At 40.2% G+C, this 19,849-nt stretch overlaps 1 protein-coding gene across 1 annotated transcript in view; it reads right to left on the reverse strand.

Annotated features, from left to right (window-relative positions):
- Window positions 1–4,486: 4,486 nt before the first annotated feature.
- Window positions 4,487–19,849, reverse strand: part of gtpbp2b (GTP binding protein 2b) — a 29,245-nt gene continuing 13,882 nt past the window's right edge. The window contains exons 8-12 of the mRNA XM_086294713.1: window positions 17,313–17,448; window positions 11,193–11,251; window positions 10,767–10,938; window positions 8,397–8,561; window positions 4,487–8,318 (exon numbers count right to left, since the gene is read on the reverse strand). Coding sequence (XP_086150839.1) covers window positions 8,130–8,318; window positions 8,397–8,561; window positions 10,767–10,938; window positions 11,193–11,251; window positions 17,313–17,448 — 721 coding nt within the window. The 3' untranslated portion in view covers window positions 4,487–8,129. The remainder of the gene's footprint in view (window positions 8,319–8,396; window positions 8,562–10,766; window positions 10,939–11,192; window positions 11,252–17,312; window positions 17,449–19,849) is intronic.

Here is a 19,849-nt window from a genome sequence, read left to right on the forward strand (position 1 = left end):
GTCAGCCTATTTATTATCCATGCTCACTGTGAAATTTGTCACCTGATTTACATACAGGGCAGCCAGTCTGATATCTGACCTTTTCTGACACGTTGGTAACAACGTATGCGCGTAAAGGCACGCCAAGTGCTGCAAAACTCAGAAACGGATATAAAAATGAGTGGGGGCTCTGGACCAAGTAAGAAGGAAGGATATTGCGAACTGCGAGTGTTTCTCACTGCTACTGGACAAGTCTACAGACATGAGTGACACAGCCCAGTTGTGCATTTTTATTCGGATGGTGTTTACCGATATGGCTTCAAAAAAGGAGCTATTAAAAGTACTGCTCATGAAAGAACACACGTGAGGAGAGGACATTTTTCTTCAGAAACTTTATTGAGAAAACCCAGCTCCCAGTATACAAATAGGTGTCCATCACCACAGACAAAGGGCCTGCGATGATAGCTCAAATGGATTCATTGCCAGTTGCAGGGAGGACGATGCTTACCCGGACTTCCTCAATTATCACTGCATAATACACACATTATGCACAAAAATGCTTAACATGAAAGAGATAATGGATGTGGCAACAAAGTTCGCCTGTTCCATCGCACCAGATCTCTTCAAAGACGGCTATTTCGTGCGCAACTGGAGGTCCATTCGTAGTTGTTGCTACACACTGACATGAGATGGCTTAGTCGAGGGAAATTCCTGGAAAGATATCGAGAGCTCTGTCCAGAGATTAAGTTTTCCCGTGTAGCTAAACATCAGTGTCAGTCAAGTTACTTGAAAAAAGTAATCAGTAACTAATTACTGAATACTTCCCCAAAGTAATCCCATTACTTACTGATTACTTATTTTTGAAGTAATTAGTTACTTAGCTACTTTTTAAAAACATTTTACAACCTGAATAGGTAATAAAGTAATAGATCTGTCAGCCCAATTCATCATATAATAATAATAATAATGGATTGGATTTATATAGCGCTTTTCAAGGCACCCAAAGCGCTTTACAATTCCACTATTCATTCACTCTCACATTCACACACTGGTGGAGGCAGCTACGGTTGTAGCCACAGCTGCCCTGGGGCAGACTGACAGAAGCGAGGCTGCCATATCGCACCATCGGCCCCTCTGGCCAACACCATATAAAATGTAATCAAATGAAAAAGTCTTTTTTTAAAACTTGTTTTATTAGTTTTAATCTTTTAACTTTATGCATCAAGCAAAACTTAAATTATGTGCAACATTCTCTGACTGGAAGAAATTTGTTTAACCAAACATTTAAACCTATTTTCTGCACTTTCCAGCATATAAAATTAAATAGTTTTTTGTGTTTACACTCACTCTTTCAAATAGATGGACGTAAAACACAGCAGAAAATAAATAAAATCAAAGACTCACCAGTCTTGTTGCTTTATTTTCACCTGTATAGCAGGAGTGGGCAGCCGGAGGTTTGCCCTGGTGCAGGTGTGTCGCAGCTGTCATGTCAGTGGAAGAATCCAGTTTCTCTGAATTTCACGTTCCTGTGGCAGTGTACTCGGCGCTGGAAGTTTAGGGGTATTTTTTGCTGTAAAAAGAAGTTTTCTTTCCACGCAGTGAACACCGGAATGTTTTTGTCACTTTTTACGGAATCAAACTCAAAGTAAGGTCAGTAGTTCCACGCTTCAAACGCTGCACGCTCATATGCTCTCCCACACTCATTATATTTTCCATTGTTGATCTGCACACAGCTGTTGCCACAAACGTCTCACTCGCTTACGTCATTGTCATGACACACTCTCGCCAAAAAAAAATCACGGTTTTAGTAATGCAGCGTGCTCATGGGAAGGTAACAGTAATCTAATGACCTTTTTTGCAATAGTAATCGGATTACACTAACACATTACTGTAATCTGATTACTAAATGATGATCAGTGGCCACTAGATTTAGCAATTTTAACCCATCTGACCCAGTGGCGGAGCGGGGGTGGCTTACTGGGCTTAAGCCCGGGTTGTTTTGTCAGAAGCCCGGGGTCTTTTGGAGTGTAATTTTTTCATAGTTAGATGCCTGGCTGACAACTGTATAAAACAAAAACTACACACAATATTCGAAGCACATAGTGCACACTGTGGGAAGTTACGACTGTAAAAATTGGTATGATCCGAGCTCAGACACTAAGCGGGGCGGGGCAGCTGCTGCCTGCGAGTGCGCTGTTGGAGAAACGCAGCCAGGCAGAACTGAAGTTCGACCAGGTACCAAAGCAAATCATTCGTACTGTACAAATAATGTAAATATGACGGTGCATCACGAAAGATTGATATCAAACTGATCACTTGACCCATATTACGTTACTTGGTCTTCAAGTGAATCAACAAATGGCGAAATGAAAAGCCGAACAACAACAATGCTGTTTCTTTAGAGAGTCTTAGCTTACATGTGTGTTTATTTCATATTTTCAGTTGTTTCCCTCCACGGCTAAATAAATCGGTTTCAGTAATGCACTGATATACAAGAATGGACATGAGGAGCTTCTTTCAAAGAAAAAACTCTGGTAGATGTTATTTTATATATTATGGTTTGTATGTTGTTCAGTATATTTCTATGCAAAACAAGAGGAACTTCAATACACAGCAGTTTATTCACAGTTGAAACCAGATATTTACACTTTATGGAAAACACAAGAACATTTTTTTACTGTACAACATCAATTTAGAGTAAACTTGTTTTGTTTTGGATAAATAAATATTGAAATATCTTTTGAATTAGTTAAATGTCAGAATAAAGAGAGACAGAGCTTCTATTTTTTATCACTTTGATCAAATTTAGGAGTACATATACACTAAGTTTATTGTTAATTAATAAGAAAACTCCAGAGATTCCATTCTGAGCTGAAGAAGCTTCTGATAGGTTAGTAGAGTCCATGTGAGTAAACTGGTGGCACAGCTGTGGATGCATATAAGGCAAAACACAGAGCCTGTTTCTGTGACATGGGAAAATCAAGAGATATCAACCAAAACACTCCTCAGTGTGTGGGATTGTAAGACTGGTACTGGTCCGTGGCCCGGGGGTTGGGGACCGCTGTTTAGGGTCTGTCTCTACCAGCTTTGCACATCTAGAGACTGAAATTCTTGCTCATTCTTCTTTGCAAAACAGCTCCAGCTCAGTCAGATTAGATGGACAGCGTTTGTGAACAGCAGTTTTCAGATCTTGCCACAGATTCTCAATTGGATTTAGATCTGGACTTTGACTGGGCCATTCCAACACATGGATATGTGAAGTGGATCAGCTCTCCACAGTCAACTAGCACTGCTAGTTGTGTAGCATCCCTGAAGATTGTAAAGAGGAGGAAGCCGTTCACAGACGGAGAATTTATGAAAGAATCGTTCATAAAACATCAGAGCATCTATTCTCCGACTTTAAAAACAAGCAGGAAATTGTTCCGAAAATTAGAGAAATGCCTCTTTCTGCAAAGACCGTCAGAGACAGGACCATTAAAATGGCAGAAAACATCAGCAGTAGGCAAATTGATGACATCAATTCAGCTCAATCATTTTCAATTGCCTGTGATGAGTCAAGTGAATGATGTTGAGCAGACAGTACTGTTATGCAGATATGTCAACTGTTATGGGCCGCAGGAAGAACTGATTGAACTCATACCGCTAAAGGGCCAAACACGAGGGCAGGACATTTGTGAGGCTGTTGTGAGTTGTCTAGAAGCTAAAGGAAAAAACACCACTCACCTGGTGTCAGTGTCTACTGATGGGGCACCCAGTATGAGATGAGCACATTAGGCTTGGTGAATTTACTTCAAAAGTCACTGGATCGATAGCTGATGGCGTTTCACTGCATCCTCCACCAAGAAGCACTGTGCGCAGAAACATTCACCCCGAATGTGTTGAAGTGATGAACCTCGTTATCAAGATAATTGCGAACAGATTAAGCCACCGACAGTTTTGTTCATTGTTAGAAGAAGTCGACAACGCCGATCTCCTGCTGCACAACAAAGTCTGGTGGCTGTCCAGGAGAGAGGTGCTGAAACGCTTCGCTACATGTCTAGAGCATGTGAAAACTTGGAAGGCTTCCGCTATCCTGAACTGGAAGACCTCGATTGTCTGGGTAAATTTTACTTCATGGTGGATATGACAAGTCACTTGAACACGCTGAATAAAACTCTCCAAGTAAAGGGAAGCACGGCCCTGCAGACGCTGGAGAATGTTTTGGCATTTGAGCGCAAGATGACAGTGTTCGCAAGAGATGGACAAAAAGGTACGTTCTCTCACTTCCCCTCCCTAAGAGAGTTCAAAAAAGCGAACAATCAAAAAAATTATGATTATTCCCACCGTGCCATCATTGCATCAAGCAAGCCTGATCTAGAAATTGAACTGGCCAACATAGTGGATAAAGATTTAAATAAGTTCAAAACACTGACTGCTGGCTGAGAAAAAACCCAAAGAGGATGAGAGAACACTGACATGGACTCTGTAAATGGCCTGTATTTGTTTAGCGCCTTACTATCAAATCAAATCAAATCAAAATTTATTTATTTATATAGCACATATTAAAACAACAGTGTTGACCATAGTGCTTCACAGTCAGTATAAGCATGAGACAATTAAAACAAACAATAAAACAGGGCAACAAACAATAGGCAACAACACAACAAGCTAGAACAGCCAACTAGTTAGAATCAAAAGCCAAAGTAAAAAGATACGTTTTAAGACGTGATTTAAAAGACTGGATAGACTCGGCAGTACGAATATGAACAGGGAGGTTATTCCAGAGTCTGGGTGCCACGGTGGCAAAGGCCCGGTCTCCTCTCGACTTCATTCGAGGTTGTGCTAGGAGCCTGTGATTGGATGATCTAAGTGCTCTGTTGGGATTGTATAAGTGGAGTAGTTACTAGTTCCTAAGGACCCCAAAGCGCTTTACACATTCAGTCATCCACCCATTCACACACACATTCACACACTGGTGATGGCAGCTACATTGTAGCCACCGCCGCCCTGGGGCGCACTGACAGAGGCGAGGCTGCCGGACATTGACGCCACCAGGCCCTCTGACCACCACCAGTAGGCAGCGGGTGAAGTTTCTTGCCAAAGGACACAATGGCCGAGACTGTCAGAGCCGGGGCTCGAACCGGCAACCTTCTGATTACAAGACGAACTCTTGAGCCACGATCACCCACAACGACGCTGTCAAAGACGCTCCTAATTTTCTTTTTAAAGCTGCTAAGTTGCAGCTAAATGTTTTATTTATTGTTTTATTTATATTAAAGTGGGTTGGTTTTTATTTTACTTTTACACAAATATAGGAAGAACTTACATAGGCCTACAGTTCAGTTTAAGATATGTCAAAGCAGGCCTACAAATGCACACTGCACTTCTGTTGTTTTATTTAGTTTTTAATTGAAAAAAAAAGATAAAAACTTAAAAGTTTACAAGTTCTGTTATTTTTTGCGGCTCCTGACTATTTTTTTTTGGGCAGATGAGGGGGCAAAATGGCTCTTTTGATGATAAAGACCCCAGGATTAGAAGTTCCCAAGTCCGGATGGAGGAAACAAATGCAAAAGACTACCATGATATGGAAATGTTATGGAAGATTTTTTTTAAAACGGACAGACTGACAGCCATAACTCAGAAAAGCTGAGAAGATGGAGAACAAAACCATTTTTCATAGTACGATGTCTAAAACAAACATCCTCTGTGTTAAAGTTGCAAATTGATGAAAGCAGAATTTGCATTTCTTACTGTTACTTTTTTATTTCTCACTAAAAGGGACGGTCAGTAAAAACTAATAAATTCACCCCATAACATTTAAATGTTCAGCTTTAGCATGTCACACCTTTCAGTACCACCTCCACGTTACACTGTACTGCAGAACTGGTAGTCTCCAACATGCAGAATCAAAATACAAAGTGCGAAATCAACCATCACTCCATTAAACAGCAATAAGATTGAAATGCTACACAGGATCAAGGAAAGTACATTCAATATTTAGCTTTACAATTGCACAGAACCCCAGAAAAATGAAGTTTACCTGCATAAACACTCCACCACATGTGTGTTATACTTGAAATGTGCGATTGTTTTTTAATCACTCAAAGGGCATGCAGGTTAGGTGTAGCTGCAAAAGCTGCCTGGCTTCTAAAATGTACAAACTTCTAATACAGCCAACAAATATGAATGGAGAGTTGGAACAAACTGGAAACCTAGTAGCAAATATTTCTGCCATTCGTAAATGCAGATACTGAATGTACAGGATTTGATGGTTAAGAATTTAATACCAGTTTCTTCTACAAATTTTTTTCACCTTCTTGAGGGAAAAGGAACCTGTCACACTCCTGGAACACAGTGACTTATGATGCATTTAACTAACAGCTTAACTCCGGATGAAAATATATATTTCATCCAACATTCAGAAAGTAAATCATCCTCAAAAAATAACTGTAATGAAATCACCTGGTCGTCCTGCAGAAATAAGTATTAGCATGAAGTATGTTTTTACAGTTCTGAACACAAACTAGTACAATGTGATCTCAAATCAAAAGACCAAACATTTTTTTGAATCATCAAAACATCTTAGGCTACGTTCACACTGCAGGCGAAAATGCATCAAATCCGACTTTTCTGACCCTATGCGACCCATATCCGATCACAGAAACTGAGGTTTTGGACTTGATTAGCATATGGGGAGACAATTCAAACAAGCTAAACGACTCCGTGGCCATATATACCTCTGCATGGAGCCACTGGTCCAAACGAGGCCATTGTTAAAGCACGGGCTCTCTTTTTTTTCTCAGTGTCGTTCTTTTCCTAATAATTTTTCAAAATTATGTCGGTTATGACTGTGCAGAAATTGATAGACTGCTGAAACAACACCTACTAGCTCTGTAGCAGCCATTTTTACTTCTATAAGCAGAGCGTGTTGTGTGTGACGTCTTCTTTTGCGTCTTCTTTTGTGCATGCCGTGAACACTAGAGCGCATTTGCTGTTGCATTTTATTTGTAGTGTGAGCAACCAGACAAAAAAAAGAGTCGAATTTGATCAAAAAATTGGAATTTAGCATTAAGACCTGCAGTGTGAATGTAGCCTTAGTCAACCATTCAGTACATATAGATCAGTCATTGCAATAATTAGTCCAGCAGTCCGCAACCCCCAATCTGTGGCAAAACTTCAAATTAATCTTCAGGCTTAAGTCCACTATGGTCATCCAGCTTAAGTTAAGACACAAATGTTTGTTGGAAAACAGCCTGAGTCATTTCGTACCGCGAGAGTTGAGGCTCGGGTGTGAAATTGATGGTTTTCAGGGTTTTCCTCGGTTTCCCTGGGTGTCTTCCCGTGTTGTAGTTGTGTCTTATTTTGAAAGGATTATTTACGCGTTACCATAGCGCCCAGAGAGCATTAAGGGTCAGAGAGGAGGATGTTACTCTCAATGTTGTTGGTGCATTTCGGGAGGATGTTGCTAATGAAGTTACACACTTCTGGTGATAATTTGAAATCACAAATTAATAGTTTGCCCACCAATGTTGTCAGATAATGGCGCCTGACTCATCCAATGCTTTGTGAAAAATACCCCAGTCAATGGCTAGACCGCGAAAAAACCACGGCAAGGGTCTAAAATGTTTGGCATCATAAGCAGACTCCTTAGAAAGGAATCCACCTAAGACTAATGAAAATAAAGTATGTGCTAAATATAATCTTCCCTCACCAAATTTCTTGATGAGTTTAAGCGTGCAAACATGTCTCTGAGACAGTACGAAGAGCGAGGTCAATCCGTCGTGCACATCAAGAGAAACAGAATTACACCTTCACTCCACATCAGCAATGAGTAAGCACTATTCATGCTTTTAAAATACTCCTGCTATCTTCCAATGACAGCGGCAATGATAAAAAGGAACCTTTTAATCAATCTGTGGCAAAACTTCAAATTAATCTTCAGGCTTAAGTCCACTTAATGGTCATCCAGCTTTAACTCAAGATATGAATGTTTGCTGGAAAACAGCCTTTCTGACATCACCGCAGGAACGGATGAGGACAGAAACATAGATCCAAAACAGGTGGGACTCCAACATGATGTGCATGGCTAAATTTGATCAGAGACCTATGTTCCCCAAGCAGTCATCATTCTCACTGCCTCAACATCTGTCTGTTTGATGAAGGAGCAATTTTTAATAATCCTGCAGGTTCTGGTCGTGGTTCTGGTTGTGATTCTGAGAAGGGGGCAGCAGGCAGGTGACATGGCCGATGCCTTTGGTGACGCCCTCCCTGAAGAGAAGCTTAGCGCCCAGGCGCAAGTACTCGGGGTGTTTGATAAAGCGGAAACGAACAACAGCTCTCTCGCCAGTACGCAGCTCATCCTGCAGCAGAAATCCAAGGTTACATGATGTGGTTACATAGAAGCTTGAAAAATAATCATGTATTATGTAATTTCAAACCTTTCCATGAAGGCACTCCACAGTGGCAGTCTGCCTGACATTACCAACGTGTATGGTGACCTGTGACCCCCGACGGAAAGTCTTGGCATGGAAGAGCAGGACAATGGCAGCTTCAAACTGACAGCAGATGGTTGGGTTCATCTTGGGACTGACCATCACCATGCCCTGTAACACCAATAACACACTGATGTAACCACAGGTTGTTATCAGCAGTTGTAGAATATTTGCAGGTCTTACAGGTATCAAAAAGCAGTCCTTTATCCATTAGTGCGCAACTTGTTACGAATAAATTGAAATTTTCCTACAACTTGGTTGTGCACACTCTCAGACATTTCCAGGTGGTAGAATCCAAAACTAGCTTCTATCATCCATAAGTTCAAGCTCACAAGAGAAATGTTTCATTTTTGGATAAATAATATGCCCACCTTCTAATACACAGGTTGGTATTTGAAGAGCAACGCTGGGTTCACATCCATCAACATATACAAGTTGTCAAAAACAAATGTATCAGCAATTTAGCATAAAAACATTCGATGGAAAGACAATACACTTTCCTCACATCAAACTATGCAAGTTAAGTGCAATATTGTCTCCTGTTGTATTCAGTTTGAATATTGATGATCTTTCTGTCAAGTTAAATGAATGTAAGACTGGGTGTATGGTGGGTAACCTCCATGATGATTTGGTCATTTTGTCTCCCTACAGTCCTGGTTTGCAGTAGTTACTTAGTTTGTGCTAGTTATAGTGCCCGGTATGATATTGCTTTTAACCCTAAAAAGCATGTTATTGTGATTGTTACAACTAAGGAGGATGACAAGGTAAATTTTCCATCTTTTCATTTAGCAACCAAGTACTGGATGTGGGGAACAACGTATAAAACTTGGGTCATATCTTAACAAGTGATCTTTGTAATGATGATGATGATGTGAAAAGACAGTGCTGTGAAGGTGTACGAGCAAGCTAATATCTTGGCACATACATCTGGCACTTTTTAAGCCTATTGTACTTTAAAAAAAAATACGGGTCATTTATGGTGTAATTATAGTAAAGCCATAACCAAAGCCAAACTGCAAGTGGCTTTTCAGGATGCATTTAGAATTTTCCTTAGACCAATTTGGACACCTGCAAGTCAAATGTTTTTCATGAGCAACATCCCACCTTTTCATGCCTTACTCAGGAACTATATGTGCCAATTTATGTGTCATTTGAACGAGTCAAGAAATTCAATAGTCTTGTGAGTTTTGTCTTTGTTGTTTTTCTTTTAATTATATGGACAAATTTTCTCTGAAAAAAAAAATACAATACAAAGCTACATCATCTCTCTGAACTTGTGTTCTCACCACTTGTGGTGTCTGCAGTTTCACCAATGACCTTAAAAATGTGCAGAGACCAAAAATGTGAATTTCTGTTTGGATTACCAGGAAGTAATCTGAGGGCTCAAATTACGGTCAGAAAGATTTTTTTGTTTTGTAACGTTGTAACCCAAAAAATCTGAACATGTTATGTTTGTGCATCCATAGATAAGAATTTCAGTGTGCGTAAAAAAGACTTGTGTTTGTAAAAAATAATTACAAGTTAAAGCTGAAAGGAAGAAATTTCTGGTCAAAATTTGCACTTTTAAGTTGAAACTCACACACAAGCGAGGGAACTTGAGCACAGAGTTACAACTACGCAGTCTGATTTACAAGTACAAAATATTTATGGCCACAGTTAGAGCCCATAGTAATCTGATAACAGCAGCTGTACTGACAGCAGTCCAGAGGTGCATGAGGAGATGACCTACAAAGGTACACTGTGCAAATTTAAACTGAGTGAAGTTGTTGAGTTTTAGAGTCACAGAAGAAGTCACTATATCAAGGAAAGATAAATTGATTGAGACACTTTGTATGTAGGGTTTTCAGAGTTTTTACTTCCTAGACAATTCTTGCATGTACGTTAGAACATTTTGGGTTGTCGTCTGTCCTTGCCAATTATAGAGATCCTTTCCTCAACACATTGGGGGACAATTCAAAACAACCGTTGCTTCAAGTTACCTCTTTATATTGTAAGGTAAAGATCCTGAACTAATAACAGAATACTCTGTATTTTTAGCATGAGTCTGGTCTGTGTTTCGCAGAGAAATTAAACACCATTAATAAATTTGAAAAACTGCGACCATGAAGGTCGACTGCGATCCTTCCCTCTGTGTTTTCCAAATTCTCAAAGGAACTGCAAAGTAACTTCCAGTATAAATAAAAGAGAGCAAACAAAATATGCAATATACACACACAGAGATGTATGAATTTGTGCAAGTTACATTTAAAAAAAAAACCCTGAATCCCCCTTTAAATCATCTCCTACATCCTTTCATGTCTTTAGGTGGCCTCTAACCTTGCGCAATAGTGAACGGTCAAAGTTTCCCAAAGCCAGCGTTGCAGCCTGTCCAGCCCTCAGCACTCTGCAGGCAGAGCGGTTCCTCTGGATACTGCCCACCTTCAGACGCAGAAAACGGCCCTCATCAGTTGGACCCACCACCAGCCTCTCACCCTCCCTACACATTCCACTGAAACACAGACCGTCACACAAACACAAACTGTTCTTAGTGTAATGCACGGCACTTTCCATGATTACAAAGACCTGCTCTGTGTCCAACCAAGGACCCGTAAAATGAAAAGCTGCGATATATTATCAAAGATTCTATTCTTATAAAAGTCATGTGTTATATATATCTCTATGAATATTTGGGGTTCCCACTGTTTCAAGAATAAAATGTAAAATAATATTGACAACATATTAAAGCAGACAGTGCTATCTCACCTGTACAGAGTTCCTCCAACCACAGTCCCAACGTCAGGAACTGAGTAGATCTCATCAACCTTCAAACACAGAAACGATTAAATGTCAGTCTGCGCTTTCCACACTCCAGCATGCAAGTCACACACACGTCTCTACCACATTCTATTAGGGGCTGGTGTGTGTGTGTGTGGTGTGTTTTTGTTTTCTTTTTCCTTTTTCGGCGCAGGGTAGGCAGGGCGGTGATTCGCAGGATCACCAGCACACCTGTGGCAAATCAGGCCGGAGCTTTTATAGGGAGCTGACATCTGGTGTAAGAGTATTGCCTCTTCCACAAGTAGTAACGTGCGAGTTCGCTCTCTAGATTGGCATCTACGACCTGCCGAGTGTTTTAAGATCTTATTTTCCTTCCACCAGCCTGCCTCGCTCCCCGACTGCCTGTCTGTGCCTCTGAAGACTGTTTAATCGGTCTGAACTGGGAATCACCTTGCCTACCAATTCAATTACATTCAAATTCTTAATTACTTATTCCCCAAAGGGGAAATTTGTTTAGCAGCAAGACAACAATAAGAGTAAACAAAACAATAATGTTAATAATAATAATAACAATAATAATAATGATAAAAAGCCATTAAGTTATTTGACATTAAGGAGATGGGTTGCACCGCGAGCAGCCCACACACTCCACCTGCCTCAGCCTTTGTTCCAGTTAAACTTCTTTCCGAGTCTGTAACTCAGTTTGTGCCAAGTAAGCTCACCAACTCTCCTCCTAACTTATTTTCATCCTTGCCTTTTGTGTTCAGTCTCTAATTCTGTTCTCCTCCCATAGACCGGTCGAGTGCCCTGCCAGTTTTCCTGCACACCCCCGAACTGTGTTTGTGTTTTCTCTCTCTGTCACTGTGAATAAAACACAGTCACTGTAAACACAACACTGTCACTGTGAAACCCCTGGTGTCTGCGTGTTCTGGGCCCACCACAGTTACTACCTAACACATTCTTTACCCTGTGCCAGGGGTCAGCAACCTTTAAGACCCAAAGAGCCATTTGGACCTGGTTTCCACGCAAAAGAAAACACTGGGAGCCGCAAATACTTTTTGACATCTGAAATGAAGATAACACTGTATATATTGTTTTTTACCTTTATGCTTTGTGTGAACAACTAAGGTGTGTTGCTTATGAAATCCATGAAGTGCTACAGAGAAAATTACATTTTATTTATGTAATTAACACATTTTGAACTCTTAAAGAAATATAACAAAAGGAAAGACACCCAGCTGAACGAAAATGATCCAGCAAACAAAAACTGTTGTGAGCCGCCACCCTTATATCGCCTTTGGGCTTTTGGAGCCTTGACCTGATTTTTAAAAAAGCACTATGCTGCTAAAAGAGGAAAAATAGATATTTGCAAAATTCTGCCTAAATATGTATTTTTCCTGGTTAATGTGTGTGGCGGGGTGTGGTCTGCAGCGCCGCTGCAGGAGAGGCCGACGCACCTGAGCGGCACCCACGATCACGCCTCACCGCCTTAACGTCTGCGCTATCTATGCTGTTGTGTTGTTGTTGGTATATGTCGGGCTGTGAGCTGAAAAGCTACAGCCGGCTGTATGCGTCAGCAACCGTGTGTGAAAAGTGGTCAATAAAGAGATGCTGAAAAGCATGTTCATGCAAACATCGCCGGGTCTGCTGTGATATGTTTACAATGGGACTTCTGCTCCTGAACCTCTGTGCACAGCGTCTGCAAATCGGGGCTGTACGAAGTCACTTTCATCTTTACGCAGGACTGTAAGCTGTCCTCTGTGAGGCGTGAGCGGTGTTTGTTTTTAACGTAGTTCACGATGGAGCTGCTGACATAATGTGGATCTATAATTGGCCTACCTGGGGTTGAAAGTCTCGATAAATGCGCGGCGTTTCGGCGGGTACACCGGCTTCCGCGAGTGTGACGCTTATTTTGAGCGATGAAAAAAATAATAGAATATAATTGTATTTTTATATTTCAATATCACAATAATCTTCCAATTAAAAAAGAACTAACATAAATAAATTACACTTCAGCTAAATACTTCTAATTTGTTTGCCCAAACCACACGGAGCCGCACTACAAGGACTAAAGAGGTTGCCGACCCCTGGCCTCTACTTACACTGTGGTAAACAGATGCTGCACAATGAAGAGTGGTAGTAAGACTGCGAGTGCAGCTGCAGTAATGTAATAATTCATCTGCTTGCTTTCCTGAGTGTTTGGCTGCTAGCCTGTTCGTTACTCCACTGCCACTTTCCCATGCTGTGAAACTCAGTACTGTCATCATTACACTAATCCAATCATCTTCTTGCCCGCCTTCTTTAAAGCCAATCAGCCACTCTGTGTGGTTTAAATCTCAGTGCTCTGTCATTCCCTCTTTCAGGTTCTCATTCGTGTAACCCGATCAGAGCTCCATCTTCCTCACCACAACCATCTAGACTGGGAGAGGTCTTATCCTAACTCTTGTCACGCCTGAGAATCTTTTCTGCCATGATGGTCCATCAGAGTCTAATCGCCAAATACATTAGTTTATCTGTCACAGTAAATCATGTTCATATCATCCAAATGATCTCTAGTTATTGAACTGATGTTGTGGGGAGACATATCTGTTTTGGTACTGTGGGAACTCAACTTCTTTATATACACACGTATATAAGGAAATAAATATTTCAAATGTCAAAATATCTGTAAGGGAAATAATTACATTTAAGTTCAAACTTGGTTTGGTGTACGGTTATAGGAGGTTAAGTTGTGAGAGGTATCTCAATTCCCCTCATATGGTCCCCAGGCAGCTAAACTGTGGCGTGAAGGCAATAAAGTAAAATTAAAGTTAAAGAAAAGTTAGAGTTAGGTTAAGGTTAGGTTAAAATTAATAAAGTTTCGGGTACTAGGGCTGTTTGATATAACAATATAAAAATGTCTATCGTTTCCTATTATGCTATCGTTTGTTTCGTGGTGTCGCAAAATAAACTGTTTATGGCAATATTTTCATGATTTTGATGGTCATTGTAGTGGCTATATCAATTTCATAAAGTTCTCTCTTTCTCTTATGTTTAATATAACCACACCACAGATGGACAAGCAACTGTTTTTACGCGTTGTCGTTAGCAACAACGAGGTTAAAACCATGGCGTAGCTCCACCATCCGCTTGTTTGTTTTGCACATAAACCTTTCACAATAAAGTTCAAGATCCTGTTGAGACTTTTCAAAATAAACTGAATCCCGTTAAAGAGTGTGCAGAGTGTTTACAGATGAGAAGCAAAAAAGAGCCGCCAGGTGCTAAAAAATAAACCTTAGACTCAAACGTTAGAACAGGCTTTTCCCCGCAGCACGCCGTGTAATAAATAAACTTAAACCTAAAAATACCAGAATAGGGAGGATGGTGTCATCCTCCCTATTCTGGTATTTTAAAGAGTACTTAGCAGAAATATTAAGCAACCTAACCTTTTTCAAGAATAATTAAATAGATTCAACATCTTTCTTCAACAAATTTGCAGACTGCACAGATGGAACCTTCCCAAAGGAAAAAGTACTTTGGCTTACTAGGGTATATTAGACTTAATAGTTACTATATACAGTAATGGACTTCTATACATTTTACATCACATTAAAACTTTGGGTGTATGATTCAGATAGTTATTTATTAAAAGCTAGACATTTTAAATGAGAATAAGACAGAAAAGCATTTCATTGTGCCCTCCTTTTCCTGTTAATGCCCTACCTGCCCCCCTGGGAAAACTTTGCTAGACCCACCCCTGCACAGTTACCAGCCATCAGCTACGCAGAAAAGGATCCTGGTGTAATATTAAATAAATTCTAAGAACAGCTTATCAAGCTTAAACCTGCTGCTGTTGTTTAGCCTCTTTCTTGCGCAAAGTGGGCGATAAAGAAACAAGAGAGACGGAGTCGTGACAGAAAAGCCGATCAGCCGATTATTGATCAGTTTCATGATTGAAGTAGTGACAGGAGAGGGAGGGGGAGAGAGAGGCAGTCGCTCCATATATCGGTTGTTAAGCTTAACGTGGGAATGCTTTACAAACATTCAGAGATGAACTTATGAACTTGCTTTACTTCTCTCTGGGATCACTTTCTCGGAGATGAAATGCCGGTTTGGTAGTGAGGCTCCAAATACTCAACCAGACCACTGAGAGGTCTCGCACGCCACAGCCGCTCTATCACGTGACGCATACTGCTCGACGTGCTAAGGCTATGAGCCGAGTTACGCCATGTCACAAGTTTTGTGAGGTGCTTTTGTGATATTTAATGGATCGGATAAAATTTTTTATTTCTCTCCGATATCCGATCCAGTAATTTAGGCCAGTATTGGACCGATACCGATACGTAATATCGGATCGGTCCATCTCTAGTGTCATGCATCGGTTAAAACCAATGACTATTGGGTTTAACCGATGCATGTTCAATAATGAAGTACTGGGTAGAGTTATACTGAGGATAAAGTAAATCTCAAGGAAATTAATTTAAGTCAGGGCTATGTCACCAGAAGTGATGGAAAAATGTTGCTATATATCACTGACCCTACTAAATCATTGCCAAAAATTATGACAGTTCTAACTGAATTTGGGAAAATTTCTGGATACAAAATCAACTTAACAAAAAGCATATTGTTTCCGATTAGTTCTTTAGAAAAATTAGATAGCGCTACATTGATCTCGTTTCCTTTTACAATCTCAAATATCTTCAAATATCTTGGAATAACTGTAACCCGTGAATTCTCTGGCCTTTTCAAACATAATTTTATTAATTTATACCATCAAACTGAACAGAACTTGGAAAGACTGTCTAAACTGCCCATCTCGCTTGCTGGCTGAGTAAATATCATTAGGACGAGCACTTTACCCAAATTTTTATTTTTGTTTCGATGTATCCCAATATTGATCACAAAAACTTTTTTTAAGAAAATAGACCAGTTAATCTCTCAGTTTATCTGGAACAAGAAGACACCCAGAATAAAAAAGATATTTCTCCAAAGATCCAAGATTACAGGAGGAATGGGGTTGCCTTGTTTTCAGTTTTATTATTGGGCCTGTAATATACGTTGTATGTCATTCTGGGGCGGGGAACATAGACCTGATTGGGAACGGATGGAAAGTATGACTTTTTTCTCTAATACTCTTAAATCTTTGGTTCATTCAAACTCAGATCTGGGTAAGCATAAATGTAAAAATCCAGTAGTGTCTGACTCACTAAAAATTTGGTCTCAAATTAGAAAGCATTTTCATTGGCGTCAATGTTCAATCTTTACACCATTAATTCATAATCAAGCATACACATTGCTCTCAGGATTAACATTCCAGCTATGGACTTCCAAAGGGATACACACAATCAAGGATCTGTTTATTGATAATCTTTTTCCTTCGTTTCAACAACTTCAGCAAAAATTTTCCATAGAAAACAGAGATTTTTTCAAGTATTTACAAATACGTCATTTTATTAAAGAAACGTTTCCATCCTTTCCCAATGAACCACAAAAGCTAGTTTCAGATGATCTGTTCCTAATGAACCGGCTAAAGAAAGGAGCCATTTTTAGGATCTACAACCAACTTTTGCAAATAGACAGTACAACTACATTGGACCACTTGAGAAATGCTTGGAGTGAAGAACTGGCTACTAACATCACTAAAGATCAATGGACTAAGGCACAAGAACTGGTTCACTCCACTTCTGTCTGCTGCAGGCACGGACTACTACAATTTAAGGTCCTGCATAGGCTCCATCTGTCTAAATTGAAGGTTTCAAGGATGTTTCCAGGGGCTGACTCAAGATGTGATCGATGTCGCCAGAATTCTGCCTCATTGTCACATATGTTTTGGACATGTCCTAATATCGCTACCTATTGGTCTAAAATATTTAAAACTTTGTCTGATATTTTTAAAAAACAGCTCCCCCCAGACCCAGTAATGGCACTATTTGGTGTAGCTACAGTTAAATACTTGTTTGCTTTGGGGGTTTTTTTTTCCCCCTCTCCCCCTCCTCTGAATATACTTATTTAGGTATATAAATGTGTATGTATAGACATAGATATATGATTGTTTATAAAAAAATAAAAAATGAAAAAAAAAAGAAGTGATGGAAAGAAAAGCACATGTGTGTACGTGGGTTTGGATACCTGAAACTCAGTGAGCTGCTGCATCAGCTCTTCCTGCTCCTTGCTGTTGCTCAGTGGAGGAAGGATGTTCAAAAAAACCTTCAGGAGGTCCAGATTCTCACCAGACACACTGGAAAGGGTGAAGATGGGTGTAATGCTGCAAATGTGCATCCAGCCAAACACACACACACACACACACACACACACACACACACACACACACACACACACACACACAGTGAAGTGAAAATTCAATTAAGTACATCATTAAGTGTAATATTTTTCCACTGTGGACATACAGATAAGTGAATTCACGATCATGAATAGATTGTGAATTCACCAACACAAAACCGTTCTTAATAGAAATACAAGTTGATAATGGGATAATACAGATACTACACACAATGTTACACCTCAGACACATAAAAGTTGTTGTGGAAATCTCTGACCAGTATCAATGGAGAACAAAGTAACTACAAGCTCCTGCTCCTGCAACAGAACACAAAGTGCTGTAATCAAATACTGAGCCACAACAAAAGACATAAAAGTATTTCATGTATGAATGACTTTTACTTTTAAGATTTACAATACAGTTTAGTGCAACTACTACATAGTCATTATTTTCCTGTGTAAATCGTTGGTTGTTATAATAAAAAACGTCAGTTGAACATATCATATAGCAGACACACACAGTGATATTTGAGAAATTACAGCCTCTAAACGCTTCCTGTAGGTTCCAATGAAAGTCTGGATTGTGGTTGAAGTTGTTTTCGACCATTCCTCTTTATAAAACATCTCTAGTTCATTCAGGTTTAATAGCTTCCAAACATAGACAGCTCTCTTTAACTCACACCACAGATTTTCAATAATATTCAGGTCTGGGGACTGAGATGGCCGTTCCAGAACGTTGTACTGGTTCCTCTGCATGAATGCCTTAGTGGATTTTGAGCAGTGTTTCAGGTCGTTGAAAGATCCCGGCGCAGCTTCAGCTTTGTCACTGATTCCTGGACATTGGTCTCCAGAATCTGCTGATACTGACTGGAATCCATGTGTCCCTCAACTTTGACAAGATTCCCAGTCCCTGCACTGGCCACACAGCCCCACAGCATGATGGAACCACCACCATATTTTACTGTAGGTAGCAGGTGTTTTTCTTGGAATGCTGTGTTCGTTTTCCTCCATGCATAACGCCCCTTGTTATGCCCAAATAACTCAATTTTAGTTTCATCAGTCCACAGCACCTTATTCCAGAATGAAGCTGGCTTGTCCAAATGTGCTTTAGCAAACCTCAAGCGGCTCTGTTTGTGCTGTGGGCGGAGAAAAGGCTTCCTCTGCATCACTCTCGCATACAGCATCTCCTTGCGTAAAGTGCGTCGAATGGTTGAACGATGCACGGTGACTCCATCTGCTGCAAGATAATGTTGTAGGTCTTTGGTGCTGGTCTGTGGGTTGACTCTGACTGTTCACCATTCATCACTTCTGTCTATCCGAGATTTTTCTTGGTCACTTTCTTGCCACTTTGAGCCTTAACTTGAACAGAGCCTGTGGTCTTCCATTTTCTCAATATGTTCCTAACTGTGGAAACAGACAGCTTAAATCTCTGAGACAGCTTTCTTTATCCTTCCCCTAAACAAGTGGTTCCCAAACTTTTTTTGCTAGGCCCCCCTTTGTTTTACAAGAAAACTGTTCGCGCCTCCCCCTTCTCGCGCACGCACATGCACGAACACATCCTTCAACCACACACACCCATACTTTGCAGTTTCTTTCACACCTCAAACATTTAGTAAACAATTAAGCAAATACAAGTAATCTGCAATAAATGACAGGTAGTGATAAAATAAACTAAATAAATAAATTTATCGAGTGGAAAAAAGTTGGCGTTCATCCTCCAGCTTCACTGTGCTAATGTTATGCTAACATAGCTGTGTCGCTAGCAATCATGTAGCACAACATTATATACCAGGTAGTCCAACTTTAGTAACCCTGCAAACGCCACTGCTGTTTAGTTTTCTGTCTTCATTTATGTTGGAAGTGGTAGCAGAGCTGTACGTTTTAATTAGTTTCAAAAATCTCTCAGTCAGAACATGGTATGTCATGTTTAGGTGGAAACTAGCGAGTTAACTTCCTGTTAACTTCTAACTCCGTTAAATTTAATAAATTCTGTTTTCGTGGATGCCTGGATGTTAAACTTAATTGTTACACCTGCTAAAGCAGCAACGCTGATGATTTTCAGGGTTCGTACGGGTGCTGGAAATCCGTACGAACGGATAAGAGGAGAAATGATTCTCCTTTCTCTCAGTGTTCGTTTGACTTTGGGACCTGAAGCAGACGGAGTTTTGGACCCGGATTACTCCGCGAAGCTCCTTACTACGGCAGCCGTAATGCTCTGACAATCCATCAAAACATTTTTTAACAGATTTCTGCACGCCAAAATCGGTTCGAGGTCAGTAAGCACAACCAGAATTCATACATGAGACACACTCAATTTTTGAGAAAATTAAAGGATTTTAAGTGTGCCTTATAGTGTGGAAAATATGTTATACAGAAGAAAAGAATAT

This window comes from Aulonocara sp. 'chitande type north' Nkhata Bay, linkage group LG6, assembly GCF_057382095.1.
Source record: "Aulonocara sp. 'chitande type north' Nkhata Bay isolate Kocher_YH1m ecotype deep benthic linkage group LG6, A_spYH_male_GT1.1, whole genome shotgun sequence".
Classification (NCBI taxonomy): domain Eukaryota; kingdom Metazoa; phylum Chordata; class Actinopteri; order Cichliformes; family Cichlidae; genus Aulonocara; species Aulonocara sp. 'chitande type north' Nkhata Bay.